The 24090-nt window shown below is 44.1% G+C and overlaps 1 protein-coding gene across 1 annotated transcript in view; it reads right to left on the reverse strand.

Moving 5' to 3' along the window:
- The window catches only part of DNAH8 (dynein axonemal heavy chain 8), a 1666792-nt gene that overhangs the window by 1519659 nt on the left and 123043 nt on the right, over window positions 1–24090 (reverse strand). The window contains 1 exon segment of the mRNA XM_033937418.1: window positions 6247–6331. Coding sequence (XP_033793309.1) covers window positions 6247–6331 — 85 coding nt within the window.

Genomic DNA, 24090 nt, shown 5'->3' on the forward strand with positions numbered 1-24090 from the left:
TGTAGAAAACAAACAGGAAGGCACAAAAATATGAAAAAGTTTTATGTGCTTGGAAAAACTCCAAGGAACAGCTTCTTAGCTCTGCAGAAAACTGAGAACTGTAGGTCCCGTAAGCCGACGTCAGGCAGGAAGGCACCAATGCATGCACGGTATGGGCAATCTTCAAAAGACTTACAGTAACAGTCCATACCAGGTTCCGTGGATGATGTCACCCACATATGAGAATATGCTGTCTGCTCATCTTCAGACAACTTTGGTTATTCTAGGGTTTTTGAGAGGGTTGGGGAAAATTTTGAAAGTAGTAGGTCCTCCATTGCCTTTCATTTCTATATTTCCTGGATGTGAAGGCTATGCCAAGAGAGTAAGCTAAGACAATGACTTTATGGTATCAGGGGAGAGCCGACGGAGGAGGGCTGCAGTCCGGCCATCGGACCAACGGTTGGCTCGGGGGCCCGTTCAAACTGGACTTCAGTTTTGACTGTTTTAATTTTATTTTTAATTCTTTTTAGTTTATGATATATTTTTTAATCTCACTTATTTTGTTTTATTTTATCATTCAAATTTCATTTAAATTTCCCCAGAATTCTATTGCTTCAACGGTTCTCCCTCTGCATCTATTCTTATCTCCCCTCTTTTTTCAACCTTTCAAAGTCCTTTAGATCATTGTAGTCTTATTAGAATGTTTATTTTCTTATTTTTCTCATCTATTCTCTATTTTATTTCTTCATTACTCTACTAATTGTCATTTTTCCAGGTACTTTAGTTAGATTGTGAGCCTTCGGGACAGTAAGGGAATTTCTAAGTACCTATTTTACTTATAATTTTAATGCACCCTATTGTCTATTTTTCTGTAAACGCTTAGAATCCTAACGGAGTTTAGCGGTATATAAGAAATAAATTACATTATATTACATTACAAAATGTTTTCTGATGAGGTACATGACATCCTCTACCTTGTCTACAAAAACATTATCACACTAGCACAGACTGAGGAAGTCCTGCGCAACAGTGACGGGCAAGAATAGATGCACATGTGGTAGGCCTGCTCAAAAGCATCTAGAAATTTGCTGGAGAAGTACTTCCCACACTGAGCTCCAACAGTAATGGCATCCATGAATGAGGTATAAGTTTCCGATCGGGCTGATCCTGCCCAAACTCTTATCTAGCCACGTTGAATCTTTCACCTGGTCCACCCAGGTCGGCGAAACCCACACAAAAAAAAAATTAAAAAAAATTTTTCAGCCCCAGGATACACTCCTTGACTTATTTATTCAACTGTACTGCTTGCTCTCCTTAATTAACATATTTAGCCAACTACACTGCTTGTTCCTTTTAACTGCATAATTAGCCGACTGCACTACCTGTTTTTCTTAAACTACATATTTAGCCAACTGCATTGCTTGTTTCTTTAATTTGCATATCTAGCCAAGACCCATTTCAAATTGTTTGACACTAAGTTCCAACCTGTCCGTTATCACACTAGAAGCTGTGGGACACAAATTCCTTTCAGTCTCTGTTCCTCTCCCATTCGCTATCAGCCCTCCTAACTCCTCTCTTCCCCTCCCCCCCTCCTGGCAAATTCGCTGACAAACCCCCTCTCACTGGCCCACCCGACTCCAACCATGAAGCCATCACTCTGGCCTCTTATCCTCCTTCTCTGCTCCCTCACAAACATTTCCCACTCCCAAAAGCCTCTTCCCCCAAACTCTCCCGATGCTACATTCCCCAACAACATCTGTCCTGGGCTCAGAATCCCCACGCTAGTACCCACCAGACCCCATCATTTCAAAAAGCACCGAGGTGCTAACCTCACCTCCCTAAAGCCTGTTCCCCCAGCAAACCTGCCCAACCTTACCTCAGACTCTCTCACCCCAGTCCCTACTCTCTATTGTAATGCCAGATCCGTCAGAAATAAGACCCAAATAGTAAAAGATTTACTTGAGGATTTTGATCCGGGTTTTTTGTGCATCACTGAATCATGGATCGAAAAAGATGACTTACTCACCCAAAATGAACTCTGTCCCCCAGGCTACCATGGTCTTTTCTCTCCTAGAATAAACCGGAAAGGAGGAGGTCTAGCCCTTCTCTACAAATCATTCTTTAATGTTGAGCTCCTAGAAAAGGGTAGTCATCCTTCCCTGGAATTCATGCTAGCCTCAATAAACGACGAACTTCGCCCCCACCCACTAGGCATCCTGCTTCTTTACCGCCCACCCACCCCCTGGAATAAATCCTCTGACTTTGTTCTTGAGACCATAACAAAGGCCTATCTAAAATTCCAAAGACTACTGATCATAGGTGACATTAACCTTCACCTAGACAACAACACCAACAATGACTCAACTAAGTTCAAAGACTTCCTCATTTCCTTAGGCTTCACTGCTCCCCCGCCCACCCCTACCCACGAAAAGGGACACTCCATTGACATCATTAGTTTTCTTGACCTGACTGAGCATAAAACTTCCACAGATATGACCCGTTGGGAACATGTCCCCTGGTCTGATCACCTCCTAGGCTCTTTCTGCCTCCCTGTCTTCATGTCAGCCCTTGATACCCCAACCCGTGCCACAAACTCCATCACCTACCGCAAAAAGATCTCAAGTGAATTATTCTGGTCCCAGTTTCTCAACAAACTCCCTCCTCTTCCCAATCACATGGGCCCAGACTCAATCTGGCACAACTGGGTGACTCTTTCCGAAACCACGTACCGTGCCCTTGCCCCTCTAACCACTAAACCCATCTCCTACTCTCACAAGGCTCCCTGGTATCTCCCATACCACAGAGAATTAAAACAGAAATGTCGGGCCCTGGAACGGAGATGGAAAAAATCAAAATCCCCCCTAGATAAGCAATCCTGGAGAGAAAACATCAAATCCTACAACTCCGTACTAAAAAAAGCTAGGAAGAATTACTATGGAGACAAAATCTCCAGGTCAAAAAACCAAAACAGTACACTGTTCCACAACTGGCGGAACCTAACTTCTAAAAATGACTCCGCCCCCTCCCATCTCCAAATGACCTAGCCAAATTCTTCAACGAGAAGATCACTACCATAAAGAGCTCGTTTCCCTCAGCTATCTCCTATAACTCTCTCCCCCCGAAAGACTCCGACGCTATCCCTGCCAACAGATCATGGACTACATTCGAACTTGTATCCGAGACCCAGAACTCTAAACTTTGCCTCAAACTTAAATCCTGCAAGTGCATCCTAGACCCCTACCTTTACGAAAAAATCCCTGCATAGGCCATCTCTTCCCTTACTAACCTCATAAACAAAGTCTTACTATCGGGCCTGTTCTCCACCGAAATGGGACACATTGCCTTATCCCCTCTTCTGAAAAAACCCGATCTTGACCCTTCCTCACCATCGAACTATCGCCCCATAGCAAACATCCCTCTTTTAACAAAACTTCTAGAGACCATAGTCGCTACTCAGCTCTCCTCTTACCTAGAGAGATTCTCCATTCTCCAACACTACCAATACGGATTTAGGCTCAATTTCAGCACCGAGTCCCTCCTAGTTTCCTTAATCTCAAAGGTGCAACAACTACACGCCCGAAACAAATTTGCTGTTCTCCTACAGTTTGATTTCTCCGCGGCTTTCGACGTCGTGCATCACGACATACTAATCTACCAACTTTCTGAGATTGGAATAGACTCCTCTGTCCTAAAGTGGTTCTCAAACTTCCTTCGCAATCGTTCCTACATTGTCAACACAAACGGCTCCAAATCCGCTTCGTGGACACCATCATGTGGTGTTCCATAGGGCTCTCCCCTATCCCCTATTCTCTTCAACATGTATATGACCTCCCTGAAGCTCCTCAAACTATACCCCCCTTGAAACAATTTACACATATGCAGACGATATCCTTATCCTCCTCGAAACAGATCCAAACCTTACAAACCTCCAAGAGAACATCACATCATGCATAATGAGACTTCACGCCTGGTCCCTCTCAGTACAGATGAAATTAAATGAATCAAAAACAAAATTACTCTGGCTTGGCCCAAAATTAGCTCACCTGCCCGCCCTCTTCACCCTACCCATAGGCCCTGCTCTACACCTTGAGTTCTCAAGCAAGGTCCTCGGCATCACTATCGACTCCTCCCTTTCCCTCAACGATCACCTGAATTCCTTGGCAAAATCTTGTTTTTTCAGCCTCCACATGCTGAGGAAAGTTAGATCCTATTTTCACCAAAAGCATTTCACCGTCCTTGTACAATCCATCATCCTATCCAAACTCGATATTGTAATGCCATCTACTTATGCCTAACGAAAAAAAGTCTTCGCAGACTCCAGCTTATCCAGAATACTGCGGCCAAGCTGATTTTTGCTAAACGCAAATATGACCACGTCTCCCCACTACTTACCAATCTTCACTGGCTCCCAGTACTTTCCAGAATTCATTTCAAATGCTCCTGCCTGGCTTTCAAGATCATTCACGGCATCCTTCTGACCCTAATCCCTCTATCCTTCCTCACCCCGACACCTACTACCATCAGATCAGCCCACAGACATAAACTATCCTTCCCCTCTCTACACGGCATCCTCCACGCAGGTAAACTGGGTAGATCCCTCCTCTCCAAAATCACGGGCCTCTGGAACGATCTCACTGTCCCGCTGCGGAACCTGGGCTCCCTCCAACTATTCCGAAAACAACTGAAAACCTGGCTTTTCTCTAGCATATAACATCTCTTCTCCTGATTACATCCCCTCTTTTTATGCTTTGTAAACTTTTTCTCTTCTCTCTTCCTATATTTTTAAGCTTTGTAAACCGTGTCGAGCTCCACTTCCGTGGAGATGATGCGGTATATAAACTTAAGGCTTAGTTTAGTTTAGTTTAGGATTTATCAGTCTTGTCTTCGGAGAATACAGCTCATTAATATTCATTGTAGATAGCCTGAAAATAAAATCCAGCCAAGGATTTTAAAATTCAAGTTTAAAAACATTTAGCTGGCTAGAAACATCAAGCAGACACTTATCTCCCGCTATATATCCCATTTGGCTGATAGAACCAGTGACTGGCTATGTTGTGTGACAAAGCCATCACCAGGTATATTCAGCAGCTAGCTGGATAAGTTCAACAGCCAGATAGACCCGCCTAAAAAGCAGGTCTATCTTTGGCCGCCAATGAATATCGGCTTGACTATGTCTTAGCTGGCCAAATTAAAACAGGAAAGTCAATGCCAGTCGCCAGATACGATGCCAGTACTGAATTTCTAGTTTTGCCACATACTGTGAGAAATAGTCATGGTCTGAATATCAAGCGAATTGTACTTTCCTGCTAAACCCTCTGCTTCTCTTTCTTTCTCCATCTCTGTAAATAAGACTGTCATTGTTCCAGTCTCCTCTGCTCGCAACCTTGGAGTCATCTTTGATTCTGACCTCTCATTTTCTATGTATATCCAACATGCTGCTAAGACCTGTCGTTTCTATCTCTTCAATATCACCAAAATTCACCCCTTCCTCTCTGAGCACACTACCCGGACCCTTGTCCAAGCTCTCGTAACCTCACGCTTAAATTACTGCAATCTACTCAACTGGTATCCCTCAGTGTCGCCTCTCCCCCTTGCAACCTGTGCAAAACTCTGCTGCGCGGCTCAGGTCACCCCTCTCCTTAAGTCACTTCACTGGCTCCCTATCTGCCATCGTATACAGTTCAAGATCTTATTGCTGACCTACAAGTGCGTTCATTCTGTTGCCCCTCAATATCTCTCCTCGCTTCTCTCTCCTTATACACCTCCCAGAGAACTCCGTTCCTCAGATAAGTCACTCTTAACATTACCCCCTTCTCCTCCACTGCCAATGCCAGACTTCGTTCCTTTCATCTAGCTGCCCCTCTATGCCTGGAATAAATTACCCGTTTGATCGTCAAACCCCTTCCTTTCCCTTGTTTAAAAGCAGACTGAAAACCCACCTTTTTGATATAGCTTTCAATTCTTAACTTTACTCCTCTGCCCTCCAACCCAGCCAGCTGATTAACCATACCCCTTAACTGTATTCATGACATTTTGTTTGTCTGTCTTGCCTGTTTAGATTGTAAGCTCTTTCGAGCAGGGACTGTTTTCTAACTCTTTGTGACTCTGTACAGCGCTGCGTGCATCTGGTAGCGCTGCGTGCTTCTGGTAGCGCTATAGAAATAATTAATAGTAGTAGTACTGCTATATTGTATCTCTAGCATTTTAACTAATATAATTTGCTATTTACAAGGTTAGTGACATAAAATATTGGAAACATTCTCTTACCTAATCCTGGTGCATCTGCTTCTTGATAAATAAAAGATAGGGTTTTAGATCCTCCCTTGGCAAAAAAGTTATCAAATGCATCAAACTGTTATGCAGGAAAACAAAATAAATTCCATGATTAGTCATCTGAATTGCTTATGCTTATTTGTCAAGCACAATAGTTAAATTTTAATATTCAAGTGCAGTTTAAACATATAACTTTGAAGCATAAAGTTACAGCATTTTCTGTAGCAGAACACGTGTAAATACAGATTTTAAAAATGCACCTACACCACTTAAATGTCAGTTATACATTTACATTTTCCCTCTAGAGCAGTGGTCTTCATTGCAAGGCCCGCGAGCCAATGGCTGCCTGCGGAGACTGTATGGCCAGATCACACTGCAATCCGGGGTTTTATCCCCACCCCACCCCCATAGGATCGCTGCAGCCGCTCTTTTTCTATTTGGGTCGCCGGCAGCTTGAGTGAAGTAAACATACTGCCTTCGGTAACCCAGAAGATTTCTCTCTGCTACTGCTTCCTGTCCCTGCTTAGGCACGAAGCAGAAGAGAAGGGAAAGTTTCTGGGCCAGCAAAGCCATGTAACATAGTATATGACATCAGATAAAGACCCGAATGGTCCATCCAGTCTGCCCAACCTGATTCAATTCCAATTTTTTTCTTCTTCTTCTTAGCTATTTCTGGGCAAGAATCCAAAGCTCTGCCCGGTACTGTGCTTGGGTTCCAACTACTGAAGTCTCTGTCAAAGCTCAACTCCAGCCCATCTACACCATCCCAGCCACTGAATCCCTCCCTAGCTCATCCTCAACTAAACGGCCATATACAGACACAGACCGTGCAAGTCTGCCCAGTACTGGCCTTAGTTCTTCAATATTTACTATTATTTTCAGATTCTAGATCCTCTGTGTTCATCCCATGCTTTTTTGAACTCCGTCACCGTTTTCTTCTCCACCACCTCTTTTGGGAGTGCATTCCAGGCATCCACCACCCTCTCCATAAAGAAGAATTTCCTTACATTGCTCTTGAGTCTACCACCCCTCAGCCTCAAATTATATCCTCTGGTTTTACCATTTTCCTTTCTCTTGAAAAGATTTTATTCTACGTTAATACCCTTCAAATATTTGAACGTCTGAATCATATCTCCCCTGTCCCTCCTTTCCTCTAGTCTAGGGTATACATATTGAAGGCGTCCAGTCTCTCCTCATACATCTTTTGGTGCAAACTTCCTATCATTTTCATCATCCTCCTCTGGACCGCTTCAAGTCTTCTTATGTCCTTCGCCAGATACGGTCTCCAAAACTGAACACAATACTCCAAGTGGGGTCTCACCAACGACCTGTACGGGGTGTGGGACCGGGATCCTGGCGAGGCCTAGTAGCTCCGCAGAATCCTAGTCTTGGCGCGAGCATAAAGGTGGTGGAACACAGCTTGCCTGGTGTCTCCCATAAATTGCACACCAAAATGGCCTGGTTTGTTCAAATATTACACTTTTATTGAACATCAATGAAAGTTCCAAACAAAAAGGTCAAAATTTGGCATCAATACAAAAACCAAACGTTCCAGTTTTCTCTGCTGCTTCTTTCCTCATACACGCCAGTTCTAATCCCCGCACCGGCTGTGCTTTCAGAGATAAGTTCAAAACAGTAATAACACAAAATACAGTTTATCCTATATGCCACCTTCAAGGTAAGATAGAACAGTTCATGTCTCTGGTAATAGTTTAGGATATAAGGCTTTTAACAGTATTGGCACTAATTATGCTTGTGGTAACCTTAAACAGCAATTCCCCTTAGTAGGAGCAGAGAAGCCGGTTCTCCTACAGGTGTTGCCACTCTTTCCAATCATAGAAGATCAAGGTAAATTCTGTAGCTCCCAGCACAGGTTCAAAACAGTGTACAAAAATACTTTCAAAACACAAAACTCCAAAAAGAAAAAAACCCTTCACAAAGGAAAATAAAATTCAGGCTTTCCCAAACCTACTCCCATTCCATGGGGTGCTCTTCCCCCTGAGGCATAACATTGTTCTCCAGCCAGTCCCTATCACAAACCTCAGACTGTACTTCAAGATTTTCCATTTCCCAATCCTTGTGAGAACCTTCCTGTGCTGGCCATAAGTTAGCTGCTCCAGCTGACTTCCTTCTCAGCTTTTCCTCAGCTTCCAGTACCAGCTGCCTCTCCTCTCCTTCTGACAAGGGAAGCTCAGAAAAAGGGAGACTGGGCCAGCAACCACGCCCCCTAACAGCAGAGTCAGCTAAACTCTTAAAGAGCCCTGTCCTTCTAGTTCCTTCCTGAGCTCTGTGAACTCTTGACATTGTGCACAGGATTTCCACTATACCCAGGATGTTTCTTCCACTTAGTCACTGGAACTTTAGTGATACTTACAGGAGCTTTTCCCTTGGCTTTATTAGGCCTAGCCGTATCCCTGTCACAAGGGGCATCAACACCTTTGTTCTACTGATTACGCCTTTCTTTATACAGCCCAGCATCTTTCTAGCAGCAGCCACCGCCTTGTCACACTGTGTGTCGCCTTTAGATCTTCGGACACAATTACCCCAAGGTCCCTCTCCCCGTCCGTGCATATCAGCCTCTCACCTCCCAGCATATATGGTTCATTCTGATTATTAATCCCCAAATGCATTACTCTGCATTTCTTTGCACTGAATTTTAGTTGCCAGATATTAGACCATTCCTGTAACTTTTGCAGATCCTTTTTCATGTTTTCCACTCTCTCCTTGATGTCTACTCTGTTACAAATCTTGGTATCATCTGCACAAAGGCAAACCTTACCTTCTATATCTTCAGCAATGTCACTCACAAATATATTGAACAGGATCAGCCCCAGCACCGAACTCTGAGGGACTCCACTACTCACCTTTCCTTCCTCCGAGCGACTTCCATTAACCACCACCCTCTGGCATCTGTCCGACAACCAGTTTCTAATTCAGTTCTCCACCTTGGGTCCTATCTTCAGCCCTTCAAGTTTGTTCAAGAGCCTCCTATGAGAAACCGTGTCAAAGCCTCAGCACCCTGGGGTTGTGGGTTCAAACCCCGCGCTGCTCCTTGTGACCCTGGGCAAGTCACTCAGTCCTCCATAGCCCCAGGTACATTAGATAGATTGTGAGCCCACCGGGACAGATAGGGAAAATGCTTGAGTACCTGATTGTAAAAACCGCTTAGATAACCTTGATAGGCGGTATATAAAATCCTAATAAAACTTGAAAACTTAAATGACATCTAGCATATGTCCTCCATCCAGTTCTCTGGTCACCCAATCAAAGAATTCAATCAGGTTCATTTGGCACCATTTACCTTTAGTAAAACCATGTTGCTTCAGATCCTGTAACCCATTAGATTCTAGGAAGTTCACTATCCTTTCTTTCAGCAACACTTCCATTATTTTTCCAACAACCAAAGTGAGGGTTACCGGCCTGTAGTTTCCCGCTTCATCTCCGTGACAACTTTTGTGAACAGGGACCACATCCGCTCTTCTCCAATCCCCAGGACCCACTCCCGTCTCCAGAGATTTGTTGAACAAGTGTTTAATAGGACCTGCCAGAATCTCTCTGAGCTCCCTCAGTATCCTGGGATGGATCTCGTCCGGTCCCATCGCTTTGTCCACCTTCAGTTTTTAAAGTTGCTCATAAACACTTTCCCCCGTGAATGGCGCAGAATCTACTCCATTTTCTTGCATCACTTTGCCAATAGCCAGAAGAGTGAAAGCGCTGCTGCCATACCGGATCCCGTGCAGGGGAGATCCCATGGGGGATGGCAGGAGGGGTGGTTATTATGCTGGACCGTGGGGATGGGGAGGGAAAAAAAAGAAAGGAAGATGCCAGACCTACTGAGAAGGGGAAGGGAAATACCAGACCAAGTTAGGGAGGAGGAGAGAAGAGAAAGGGAGATACCAGATCACAAGGGAGAAAGGGAAGGAGAAAGATGATCACTGGAGGGCGAGAGATGCCGGACCAGGGAAGGGAAGAAGGAGAGAGAGATTCCAGACTAGATTAGGAAGGATGAAGGAAGGGAAGGAGAGGAGTCAGATACCAAATTACAAGAAGGGGGAAAGGAAAGGAGAGAGCTGATGGACTAATGGAGAGGGAGGTAAGGAGAGAGAAAAGCCAGACCAGGGAAGGGAAGAAGGAGAGAGATAGATTCCAGACTAGGTTAGGGAGGAAGAAGGAATGGAAGGAGAGGATTGAGATACCAGATTAGAAGAAAGGGGAAAGGAGAGAGATGATGGACTACTGGAGAGGGAGGGAAGGAGAGAAAAAAGCCAGACCAGGGAAGGTAAGGAGGAGAGATAGGGGAGGGGGGAAGAGAAGGACAGAGAGATGCCAGATCACAAAGGGGGAGGAGGGATGGGAAGGAGGGGGAGAAAGATGTCAGACCACCAGAGGGGGAGTGAGAGGGAGGAGATGCTGCTCAGGGTTGGAGAGGAAGGGGAGAGAGGAGGAGGAGATGGTACATTATTTTTTATTTTCCCCTCTTACCTTAGGACTGCCCTCTGACTTCTAGTTGGTACAAAAGCAAACAGTCATACCTGTATAGGACACAGAAAGGGGAGGGGTACAGGGAAACTCCCCGAGAAACAAGTCTAATCTGCTCATATTGTGAAAATCTATAACCATGAACAAAAAAATACAGGTTTAGGAAACATTATAAACCATAAACAAGGAGACACAGCCTACACAAACAGTGTGGGTTATATCAGCAAGAGACCCCCTAGAACAAAGTGTACAAAACTTGCAGATGTCACTCTTGGAAAGGCTAGACAAAGAAACAGAAGTCCAACATGCCAGAACTTAGGGAGACAGACAATAGGCAAATCAGCAACTCCCAGGGTGGGCTTCAGGAATAGAGTGTGGATTTACAAGAAAGAAGATTAGCAAAGGTAAGAATCTAATCTTTCCTTCTTGTATAATCCACTCTATTCCTGAACTAGTGGGATATAAAATAGTAGTCTCCTAAATTCATGATGGGACTGATGAGCCTGCTGCCAGAACTGAAGGTCTAAAGGTGGAATCCCCCTTGGCCACCAAATCTATCCTATAAAACTTTGTAAAGGTATGCAAAGAACACCAACTTGCAGCCCTACAAAATCTCTTCTGGGGAAACACCCACACCCACAAAGAAGCAACATCTCATATGAAGTGAGCCTTTACCAAAACAAGGGGCTGCATTCCAGCTCCAGTGTAGGCAGATGAAATTGCCATTCAGATCAATCTCAAAATGAATACTTTCGAGGCTGGTTTACTCTTCCAGGCTGTGCCAGACAGCTCAAACAGATGATATGACAAAGTAAGTTTGTTTGTGACTTCCAAGTACCGCAGCAGAATCCTACATACATCCAGGGATAACATGTAGCCATGTTCGCTCGAACCTGAGGACGGTAAAGCTGGCAATCGCATTTCCTGGTTAACGTGGAAACTAGAAACTACTTCTGGCAGAAAGGAAGGGACAGTGTGCAGGAGCACGCTCGATTCTGAAATCCGGAGAAATGGATCTCTGCAGGACAAAGCCTGAAGTTTGTACACTCTATGGGCCGATTCCATGGCCACCAAGAATAACGTCTGGACTGTAAGATCCATTAGAGATGATCGGACCAAAAGCTCATAGGATGGATCTGCCAGTGACCTGAGAACCAGATTAAGATTCCAAGTTGGATATGGCTGATGAAGAGGAGGGCGGAGTGGTAGAACACCCTGCAGGAACCTGACCACATCTGGATGAGCTGCAAGAGAACCTCTCTGGGACTCAGGACTGAAGTAGGAAAACCTGGCAATCTGAACTCTCAAAGAGCTGAGAGCAAGGCCTTTATCCAGACCTTCTTGATTGACAGACTAAAAAGTGATAAATCCCCTGGACCGGACGGGATACACCCGAGAGTTTTAAAGGAACTTAAGATAGAAATTGGGGAACTACTACAATTTTTAGCTAACATGTCAATTAAAACCGGGCAAGTACCAGACGACTGGAAGATTGCAAATGTCATCCCAATTTTCAAAAAAGGATCAAGAGGTGAACCAGGAAACTACAGACCGCTGAGTCTCACATCGGTTCCTGGGAAGATAATCGAAGCACTAATTAAAGACCGCATTGTACAACACTTGGAAAAGCACAACCTAATGAAAGCTAGTCAACACGGCTTCAGGAAAGGGAGGTCATGTTTGACAAATTTACTTCAATTTTTTGAGAAGGTTAACAAGCAAATAGATAGTGGAAATCCAGTGGACATAATTTACTTGGACTTCCAAAAAGCGTTTGACAAGGTTCCGCACGCAAGGCTTATGAGTAAACTATTAAGTCATGGAATAGGAGGAGAAGTGCACGGATGGATCAGAAATTGGTTAGAGAACAGAACGCAGAGGGTAACCATAAATGGGAAACATAGAAACATAGAAAACATAGAAAAAAAAGCGGCAGAAAAGGGCTATAGCCCACCGAGTCTGCCCATTCCAAGTATCCCCCCCCTGAGTTTACTCCCTTAAAGATCCCACGTGAGTATCCCATTTTCTCTTAAAATCCGTCACGCTGCTGGCCTTTATCACCTGGAGTGGAAGTCTGTTCCAATGATCCACAACTCTCTCGGTGAAGAAATACTTCCTGAAGTCGCCATGAAACTTCCCTCCCCTGATTTTCAGCGGATGCCCTCTGGTGGTCGAGGGTCCCGTGAGCCGGAAGATATCATCTTCTGACTCGATGTGCCCCGTGATATACTTATACGTTTCAATCATATCTCCCCGTTCTCTTCTTTCCTCAAGTGAGTACATCCGCAATTTCTTTAGTCTTTCTTCATACGTGAGATCCTTGAGCCCCAAGACCATCCTGGTGGCTGTTCGCTGTACCGACTCGATTCTCAGCACGTCCTTTCGGTAGTGAGGTCTCCAAAACTGAACGCAGTACTCCAAGTGAGGCCTCACCATGGCTCTATACAACGGCATCATAACTTCAGGTCTCCTGCTGACGAAACCTCTGCGGATACACCCCATCATTTGTCTTGCCCTGGAGGAAGCCTTCTCCACTTGATTGGCAACCTTCATGTCCTCGCTAATGATCACTCCTAGATCGCGTTCCGCTGTGGTCCTAACCAAGGTCTCACCATTTAGTACATAAGTTCTACGCGGGTTTCTCTTTCCCAGGTGCATTACCTTGCATTTTTTAGCATTGAAGCCAAGCTGCCAAGTAGTTGACCATTGTTCCAGCAGCAGTAGATCGTGTGTCATATTATCAGGTAATAAGCTTCTGCCTACTATGTTGCAAAGTTTGGCGTCGTCGGCGAACAGCGATACCTTTCCCCTAAGTCCTTGCGTCATATCTCTTATGAATAAGTTGAATAGAATCGGACCCAGGACCGAGCCCTGCGGCACTCCACTTATCACGTCCGATGCTTCAGATGGGGTACCGTTCACCACTACCCTCTGATGTCTGCCGCTCAGCCAATCCCCAACCCATGTAGTTAGAGTGTCTCCTAATCCTATTGATTTTAGCTTGTTCAGTAATCTTCGATGAGGGACGCTATCAAATGCTTTACTGAAGTCCAAATACACTACGTCCAGTGACTCTCCAGCATCCAGTTGTCTAGTAACCCAGTTAAAAAAGCTAATCAGATTAGATTGGCAGGATCTACCCTGGGTGAACCCGTGTTGGTGTGGATCACGCAGTTTTTCTTCGTCTAGGATTGTGTCAATATTCTGTTTGATCAGTGTTTCCATGAGTTTACACACTATAGACGTGAGACTCACTGGTCTGTAGTTTGCTGTTTCTGTCCTGCAGCCCTTTTTGTGTAGTGGGATTACGTTGGCGGTTTTCCAGTCCAAGGGGACCCTTCCTGTGCTTAGGGAAAGATTGAAAAGAACAGATAATGGTTCTGCCAGGACTTCCCTTAACTCCCTGAGCATTCTGGGATGTAGGTTATCTGGTCCCATGGCTTTGTTTACTTTGAGTCTTGATAGTTCGTCGTAGACGCTACTGGGCGTAAATTCAAAATCTTGAAACGGGTCTTTCTGGTTATCTCCCGTCTGCAGCTGTGGACCAACTCCCGGCGCTTCTCGGGTGAATACTGAACAGAAGTATTGGTTTAGTAGTTCTGCCTTCTCAGAATCTGATTCCGCAAAGTTACCGTCCGATTGCTTCAGGCGTACTATCCCATCTTTGTTTCTTTTCCTGTCACTAATATAGCTGAAGAAAGATTTATCCCCTTTCTTAATTTTCCGTGCTAACTCTTCCTCCATTTGGAGTTTGGACTCCCTGACTGCTGTTTTGACAGTCTAGATAGTACTGTCTAGATAGTACTCTTTTGCCCCCTCTCTGCCTAGATGTTTGTAGGTGATAAATGCGTCTTTTTTCTGTTTAACTAGGTCTGAAATTTCTTTACTGAACCATTGGGGTCTTTTGTTTCTCCTGCGTTTACTTACTGTCTTTATGTATCGGTCTGTTGCTTCGTGTAGTATGGATTTCAGAGACGTCCACATATCCTCCACATTGTCAGATTTTGCTTGTTTATGTAGCTCCCGATGGACAAAATCTCCCATGCGGTTGAAGTCTGTACCTCTAAATTCTCGGAATGGGAAAAGGTGACTAGCGGCGTGCCCCAGGGCTCGGTTCTTGGTCCCATTTTGTTCAATATTTTTATAAATGACCTGGAAGATGAAACATCTTGTAATATAATCAAGTTTGCGGATAATACAAAACTATGTCGGGCGGTTGGCTCTCAAAGGGACTGTGAGGATCTTCAGAAAGATCTAAATCAGCTGGAAACGTGGGAAATAAAGTGGCAGATGAATTTTAACATAGACAAATGCAAGGTGATGCATCTGGGAAAGAAAAACAAAGAACATGAATACAAGATGTCGGGGGTGACATTAGCCAAATGCGAACAAGAAAGGGATTTGGGGGTGCTGATAGATAGAACCCTAAAGCCATAGGCTCAATGTGTGGTGGCGGCGAAGAAAGCAAATAGGATGTTAGGCATGATTAAGAAGGGGATCACGAGTAGGTCGGGTCCCACGACAACAAGAGGGCATCCGTTGAAAATCAGGGGCGGGAAACTACGAGGTGACACCAGGAAATTATTTTTCACTGAAAGAGTGGTTGATCGCTGGAATAGTCTTCCACTACAGGTGATTGAGGCCAGCAGTGTGCCTGATTTTAAGGCCAAATGGGATCGGCACATGGGATCTATTCACAGGGCAAAGGTAGGTGAGGGACATTAAGGTGGGCAGACTAGATGGGCCGTGGGCCCTTATCTGCCGTCTATTTCTATGTTTCTATAATGCCACTTTACAGAACAATGGTCAGACCACACTTAGAATACTGTGTCCAACACTGGTCTCCATAACTTAAGAGGGATAAAATTATGTTGGAAATGGTTCAGAGGCGAGCCACGAAACTAGTCAAAGGCATGGAGAATTTAAGCTACATGGAATGCCTCGGAAAACTGGGACTGTTCACCCTCGAAAAGAGAAGACTACGTGGGGATCTAATAGAGACTTTTAAAATATTAAAGGGATTTGATCAAATTGACCAGGAAGCAGCATTACTGACATTTTCAGATGTGACACGGACAAGAGGTCATAGCCTAAAACTGAATGGCAGCAGGTTCAGGACAGATGTCAGGAAGTTCTGTTTCACACAGAGAGTGGTGGGCACTTGGAATGTTCTCCCGGAGGAGGTGGTGGCAGAAAATACCGTGCTGGGTTTCAAACGCAAGTTGGATACCTTCTTGCAGATCATATTGAGAGATACGGGAAATCCGGGTCTCCAAAAAGGAGCACCTAAATGGGCCTCCGCGTGTGCGGATCACCGGACTAGATGGCCCTCGGTCTGATCCGGTGAAGGCGTTTCTTATGTTCTTATGTAAAAGAGAGAACTACTGGAAATGAAGCAGAGCTCGGGTCTACATTCCACCGAGCATACCAGGCCTTAGCATAGGCTGCAACAGTCAAAATCTTGCTACGTATGAAGTGAGCAACTGCCACAGCCGAGTAGTTTCTGCACTTCATGGTCTTTGTCATAAGGAGTATACTTTGGAGGAAAGGCGAGAGAGGGGAGATATGATAGAGACGTTTAAATACTTAAATAATGTTAATGTGTATGAGTTGAGTCTCATTTGAAAGGAAGCTCTGGAATGAGAGGGCATAGGATGAAGTTAAGAGGTGATAGACTCAGGAGTAATCTAAGTAAATACTTTTTTACAGAAAGGTGGTACAGAAAGAGTGGTAGATGTGTGAAACAGTCTCCCAGAAGAGGTGGTGGAGACAGAGACTGTTACTGATTTCAAGAAGGCCTGGGATAGGCACGTGAGATCTCTCGGAGAGAGAAAGAGATAATGGTTACTGCAGATGGGCAGACTAGATGGGCCAATTGGCCTTTATCTGCCATCATGTTTCTAAGTTTCTATGCTCCTTTGTTGGGCAGAATACCGCTTTTGGCAGTGCACAATATAGGCATAGATCAGTGGTCTCAAACTCAAACCCTTTGCAGGGCCACATTTTGGATTTGTAGGTACTTGGAGGGCCTCAGAAAAAATAGTTAGTCTTATTAAAGAAATGACAATTTTGCATGAGGTAAAACTCTATATAGTTTATAAATATTTCCTTTTGGTTAAGTCTTAATAATAATATTGTAATTTATAGCTAAAGAGACATATGATCAAGAAACTGTATTATTTTACTTTTGTGATTATGATAAACATACCGAGGGCCTCAAAATAGTACCTGGCGGGCCGCATGTGGCTCCCGGGCCGCCAGTTTGAGACCACTGGCATAGATGATGTAGAAGCTTATTATTTTAGCCACCAAACTCTGGAGCTAGGAGAATGGTTGCTGTCCCAGAGAGCTTTGTTGGGTGTCGTGGTAGTCTGACTTTTGACCTCATAGTGTCAGCGTCCAACCAAGAGGTGGCTCAGTTCTTCAGCTGCCATTGCAAACCAGGGGGCGTACATTTGGACACCATGGTTCAGAATTAGCCCCAGGAGGGTATTCCTTGTACATTTCCTACATGACCCATGATAAGGCAGCTTCTGCACAAGATGAAGGTACACCAGGTCGAGTGATTCTTATGGCGCCTGTTTGGCTGAGGCACCTGTGGTATGTGGACTTGGTCCATCTGCTGTTAGATTAGGGTCTTAGACTTCCCTGTCACCCTCATCTTTTCATGTAGGGCCCTGTAGCTCTGCAGTTCCGGTCCACTTTGGTCTTCCGGTCTGGCCTGAGCATACAGAGTTACAACATTTTAGTAGCCTTCCTCTGGACAGACTCCATCCTTTTTATATCTTTTTGATATTCTAAATAAGGTCTCACCAAAGTCTTATACAGGGTTATCAATACCTCCTTTTTCCTACTACTGGCAATACCTCTCCCTACAATGTTCTCCGTAGGGCCTTTTAGCCGGACAGTCAGCCCGGTTAATTTAGATGACCGCCCAGCTAAACTCTGCTGCTGCTGCTGCTGCCGCTGCTGCCGCTGCTGCCGCTGCTGCTCAACATTAAAAAAAAAAAGCCGGCTTGGAAATTTCACACTTTAGCCCCGTAGCGAACTTATGCTCCGGGGCTCTAACGTGTGCGTGCCGGCTTCCCTTCTCTTCCCTCCGAAACTGGAAGTTATGTCTGGGGTGGGGGGGGGGAGAAGAAAAGGGAACCGGCACACACACGTTAGAGCCCCAGAGCATACGTTCGCTACAGGCTAAGGCGGGAGACGGGTCAGTGAAGCTTACCATTTGCTCTTCTTGCTGCCGGGTCCTGCCTATGTTCAGTTTTCGCGAAGGCAGGACCCGGCAGCATTTCTCCCGATCGATTGTGATCTTGGGCCGATCAGACTTCCTCTCCGACGGCAGAACTGATGTCGGGGAGAGGAATGCTGGTTGGCCCGAAGCAGGGAGAGCTTGCGGCTGCGGTGGCGGCGGCTTTGGGGCCTGTTATCCAATGGCAGCGGCTTGGGAGCCTGTTCCCTGATGGCAGCAGCATTGACAGTGGCTTGGGGGAGGGCAAGGAGAAAGAAAGAAAGAAAGAGGGCAGATAGGGAGACAGAAGGAAAGAAGAGAAACAGAAAAAAAGAAAGGGGAGGGAGAGAGGAAGAAAAAGTTGGGGGGGAGGGGAATGAGGTCAGGAGGAGAGGAAGCATACAGGCTGAAAGAAGGGAAAAAAGATTGGATGCACAGTCAGAAGAAGAAAGTGCAACCAGACTCATGAAATCACCAGACAATGTAGGAAAAATGATTTTATTTTAAATTTACTGATCAAAATGTGTCTGAATTTATATCTGCTGTCTATATTTTACACTATGGTCCTCTTTTACTAAACCGCAATAGCGTTTTTTAGCGCAGGGAGCCTATGAGCATCGAGAGCAGCGCTGGGCATTCAGCGCAGCTCCCTGCGCTAAAAACTGCTATCGTGGTTTAGTAAAAAGGGAGGGGGGTATTTGTCTATTTTTGTATGGTTGTTACTGAAGTGACCGGGCATAGAGTCATCTGCTTTGACCTCTTTGAAAAAACCCCGGAATAAGAATGATTATTAACATTTTCTCTGCGTACAGTGTGCTTTGTGGATTTTAAAAAAAATTTTATTGTTGGTAGATCATTTTGACTTGGTCATTTTAAAAGTAGCTCACAAGCCCAAAAAGTGTCGGCACCCCTGCTCTAGAACATTGCTCCTTAGTTTTATCAAGTGGTGCAGTGAGGGGCCAGCACTTTACATCTTATCTGCTCAGGTACAGCATGGTTCTTTATTCTAAGCAGCTCTGGCACTAACAGTACTATGGGTGCCTTATGCTACTTTCACTACCACTTGTAGTCAGGTTCAGCATTTTATCATGGTTTTGGATTTTCATTTAGTTTTTCACCAGTATTTTCATTTATTTATTAAAGCAGCATTTTTTAACAGCCCTATGCCCCTCCCCTATCAGTGTGCATTCAATCCACTGCTGACACTTTTTTGGCGCCTCTTTCAACAGATCAAATATCATAGCCCCACTGTCACGTGTTCACATTTATTCTGCGTACGAGTTTATCTCATCAATGCAGAGACCTTTTTGGTAAGTCCATTTTACTCTCCCTTTTTTACTTTCCCGAGTGCTGTGGTTTTATTCTTTGGTTTTAATAGCTCAATTGTACAATAATTTAGATCTTTCCCAGGTTCACTTTTCATCTACCCAGTCGGCTTGTCTTTGAGCTACTATCGGCTTATGTTTTCAAGATAAACTCTGTATTATCAGCTGTTCATTTCCCATACGTTTAACTTTTTCCCTGTTTAGGTCTATATAGTCTAGGCATACTGTTTGTACCCAGCCATCATTTTAAGTATGTATATGCCCTATTTTAGGGGGTGGGGGTTAAGTTCTTTTAGCATGTTATTTCATTAATTCTGAGTTCAGTGTTACAATATGTTGTTCTTGTTTTTAGTTTCTATGACATGTTCGCATCGCAATTTTACTCAAAAGTATAAATAGGTATCCATATTCAAATTTCATCACGGTGCTCTGGTTTTGGCTCCAGTATTTGTCACTTCCGTCCACCAGGTATGGCTATCCGTTACCGTCTCATATTTTAAAGACTCACTCGTTATAATTAGCGGTGATCCACGTCTCTTCGTAATGGACATGTCTGATTTTTAGCATTTGGATCTTAGTACTATGGGTTTGGTCTTTTCTGGTTTCCTTTCTATAGTCTGCTTTTCGTCTGGAGTCTTTTGAGTTTAGAATTACATTTTATGACATATTTTTGTGGTTATAATTGTATGACATGTCTAAATCAGTCAAGTTATCCATTCTTTTTATTATTTTTTGTTCCCTCATACAGTGGCAGACCGCCCTGGGTGCCAGCCCTAGGGGGGTACACAGCCGGCTGGTCCAGAACCTTCCAAGCTGCTCTAAATGGCACCTGCACCTCAACACGGCTGCCGTACTTATTCTGAAGCAGTCGGCAGCCGCACTGAAGTGCAGGAAGGTCCCGTGATGACTCATCTGCCGGCTCTGCTCCGGAAGATGTAAGCAACGTCGGAAGGGGTGGACCGGCAGCTGCAGTCATTGCGGAACCTTGCCACAACTCCCTACATCTGCCGGCCCACCCCCTCCAACGTCACTTACATCTTCCAGAGGCAGAAACAACAGAAGCAGTCATCATGGGACCTTGCAGGTTTGGAGGGTGAGAGGAGCATAGAAGGGTGGTGGAGGGAGAAAAAGGAGGTCAGGGTGCTATGGAAGGGTGGTGGAGGGAGAGAAAGGGGGCAGATGCTGATGGAATTGGTGTGCAGGGAAAGGAGAGAGAGACATAAGGGGGAAGGATACTGGATGGAATTGGGTTGGAGGGAAAGAAAGGTGGAAGATGCTGGTGGAAGTGGGGGAAAGGAGAGGAGAGAGTGAAATGCCAGACCATGGGGGTTTGGGAGAGGGAAGCGAAGAAGAGGAGAGAGATGCCAGACTATTGAAGGAGGGAAGGGAAGATGGATGCCAGAATAGGGGTGAAGGGAGAGATGGAAGGGGAATACAAGGAGAGAAGATGCCATATAGAAGGGGCAGAGAGAGGGTAGACAGTGGATGAAAGGAAGAGAGTGACAAGACTATAAGGAAAGCAGAAACCAGAGTAGACAATGTAGAAAAAAATTATATTTATTTTTTTGCTTTAGGGGAGATGCATCGCTGTTTCTGTGGTGTTGCATTGTATACAGAGTCCAGCTTCTTGGTGGTTCAATTTAACCTTTGTCTACGTTTTTCTATTTTATCCCCCTTTTTACAAAACTGTAGAGCGTTATTTTAGCACCGGCCATGGTGGTAATTGCACAGAATTCTATGAGAGTCTGAACTGTTACCACCATGGCTAAAAACCACATTACAGTTTTGTAAAAGGGAGAGGGGTTAGTTTGTGATTACATATTCCATACTAGGCAAAGATGTTTTCTGTGTGTTCGAAAGACATGGTTTTCAGTTAGGATTGACTGTGTAGGATTGATCTGTACTAGTCTGGCTTGTTTAGTTTTACAATGGGTGTATTGATGTACTGCTCACTGCAATATGTAAGATGCTGCCTTTTCCTAGGTACACTCTTGTGTGATGTGTGGATTGTTACTAAAAATCATGTTTTTCATACAGATGGGAGGGTGTCAAAAAATGATGGGCCTCGGGTTTCACATTTGCTAGGTACCCCACTGCCTTCATAGTTTATATATAATCTGCAAGCCTGCTTTTAGGACCTACAGGGTATGTATCCCTCTGATTCATGACAATTTCACTTCTCCATGTTATCTTATCCATTGTTTTTATTATACAACTGCCCAGATAAGCATCATTCTTTGACGTGATTGGACCTTGAAAACTAATGGCAACAGTTTTCTCCCCAGAAATTTTTTCCAGCCATGAAAAACATTTGTTGCATTTAGTGTGCCACAAAAAATATTTGCTCCGTTTAGTGTGCCGGAGTTAAAAAAGTTTGAGAGATGCTGCTCTATACCATTTGAAAGAGGGCAAATATCTAATTATTCACTTCTAGAATTGGATACTTCTTAAATTTAATATATATATTATGGAACAAGTGTGAAATCTTAAGAAAGGCAGTCATATTGAGCATTGGAAAATAACTAATAATAATAATTAACTAATACAAATAGTATACATTTAGGGCTCCTTTTACTAAGCTGCGATAGCGGTTTTTAACGCGCGCTTAGCTCGCGCAGAATTGCTGCACCTGCTAGACACTAACGGTAACATTGAGCTGGTGTTAGTTCTAGCCGTGTAGCGTGGCAATTCTGCATGCGCTAAAAATGCTATTGCAGCTTAGTAAAAGGAGCTCTTAATTTTCCCCACCACCAAATTTCCCCTTCCCGCCCCACCCGGCTACTTTTTCATGCCACCTGGCTGGAAAAATTTTCTGGGGAGAACACTGCCCTATGCAACCTAGCATCCTTCTAGCTTTCGCCATCACCTTTTCAACCTGTTTGGCCACCTTAAGATCATCACATACAATCACACCCAAGTCCCGCTCTTCTGTCATGCACATAAGTTCTTCACCCCCTAAACTGTACCCTTCCCTCAGGTTTTTGCAGCCCAAATGCATGACCTTGCATTTTTTAGCATTAAATTTTAGCTGCCAAATTTCAGACCATTCTTCAAGCTTTGCCAGGTCTTTCTTCATCCGGCATTTCTACTCTATTGCAGATTTTGATATCATCCGTAAAGAGGCAAATCTTACCTAAAAACCCTTCAGCAGTATCGGTTATAAAAATGTTAAAAAGAACAGGCCTAAGAACCGAACCTTGAGGCACACCACTGGTAACATCCCTTTCCTCAAGAGAGATCTCCATTTATCACTACCCTCTGTCGCCTTCCTCTCAACCAATTCTTGACCCAGCCCATGACTTTTGGACCTATCCCAAGGGCACTCAGTTTATTTATTAGACATCTGTGTGGAACACCGTCAAAGGCTTTGCTAATGTCTTAATACACCACATCTAGCGAACACCCTCTATCCCAGTGGTCCCCAACCCTGTCCTAGAGAACCACTAGCTAGTCAGTTTTTGGAATAGCCCTAATGAATATGCATGGGGCAGATCTGTATTCCTATCATCTTCATTATATGCAAATCCCCTTCATGCAAACTCATTAGGGCTATCCTAAAAACCGGACTGGCTGGTGGTCCCCCAGGACAGGGTTTGGAACAACTGCTCTATCCAATTCTCTGGTCACTCTGTCAAATAAGTTGATCAGATTTGTCTGACAAGACCTACCTCTAATGAAACCATTCTCTGTTTTAAAAGTGTTTCCATTAATTTGCTTACCACAGATGTCAGACTTACCAGCCTGTAATTCCCTACTTCTTTCTTACTTCCACTTTTGTGGAGAGGGACCACTGCCACTCTTCTCCAGTCCTTCGGTACCACTCCCGACTCTACATACCATGTTAAAAAGGTAAGTCAGCAGAGCCACCAGAACTTCCCTAAGTTCCTTCAGCTCCCTCGGATGTACACCATCCAACCCCATCGCTTTGTCTATCTTTATTTTAGATAGCTCCTCATGAACACAACCCTCTGAAAATCTTTCAGGGTCTGTTACTCCTCCATCCCTATTTACGTTTGTCTTCTGCAGTCCCGCTCCCAGCGCTTCAGCCGTGAACACAGAACAGAAATATTTGTTAAGTAATTCAGCCTTTTCACCTTCTACATATTTCCCCCGTCACCTGAGTCTCACAATGCCACTTTTACATTTCTGCCTATCACTAATATATTTAAAAAATGTCTTGTCCCCCCGTTTTACTGTCAGCTATTTTTTCTTCCATTTGCATCTTTGCTTTCCTGACTACATAACCAGCTTCTCTTAACTTTTCCAGATATTTTTGCCTGACTTTCTTTTTCTGCGATCTTTTGTAGTTTATGGAAGCTAACCTCTTATTTCTTTTTTTTTTAATTATACTTTTTTTCATCTTACAGTTTAATCAGAACTGTAAAGAATAAAGATAACAAAATCATAAAACATTCAAATAAACAAACCCTTTCCTCACAATATAATCTTTCTAGCCCATCATAATGGAGAAGTTACTGAACAATTTCCACTCAATATAGGAGATGCACCTGCAGTGTTCTATTCCATAGAGTAACTCCTCTCTACTCATGAAAAGGCCTCAGAATTGGAGCCTACGCACAGTCTTATCATAGACTGAACTGTCAGTGTAGGTTTTTCTGTCCTTGCTACAGTCATTGGTCAAAAAACCTGAAATTTATATTTATTTTCAATACTTTAATTATTCTTACTTTTTTTTCTTTTTATAACTTAAACTATATCTTAAAATATCATATATCCTTAAAGGTCACCAGAGATACATTGCTCCCTTGGTTTGAAAAACAATTGACAAGTTAGTTACTTATT

Source organism: Geotrypetes seraphini, chromosome 3, assembly GCF_902459505.1.
Source record: "Geotrypetes seraphini chromosome 3, aGeoSer1.1, whole genome shotgun sequence".
Classification (NCBI taxonomy): domain Eukaryota; kingdom Metazoa; phylum Chordata; class Amphibia; order Gymnophiona; family Dermophiidae; genus Geotrypetes; species Geotrypetes seraphini.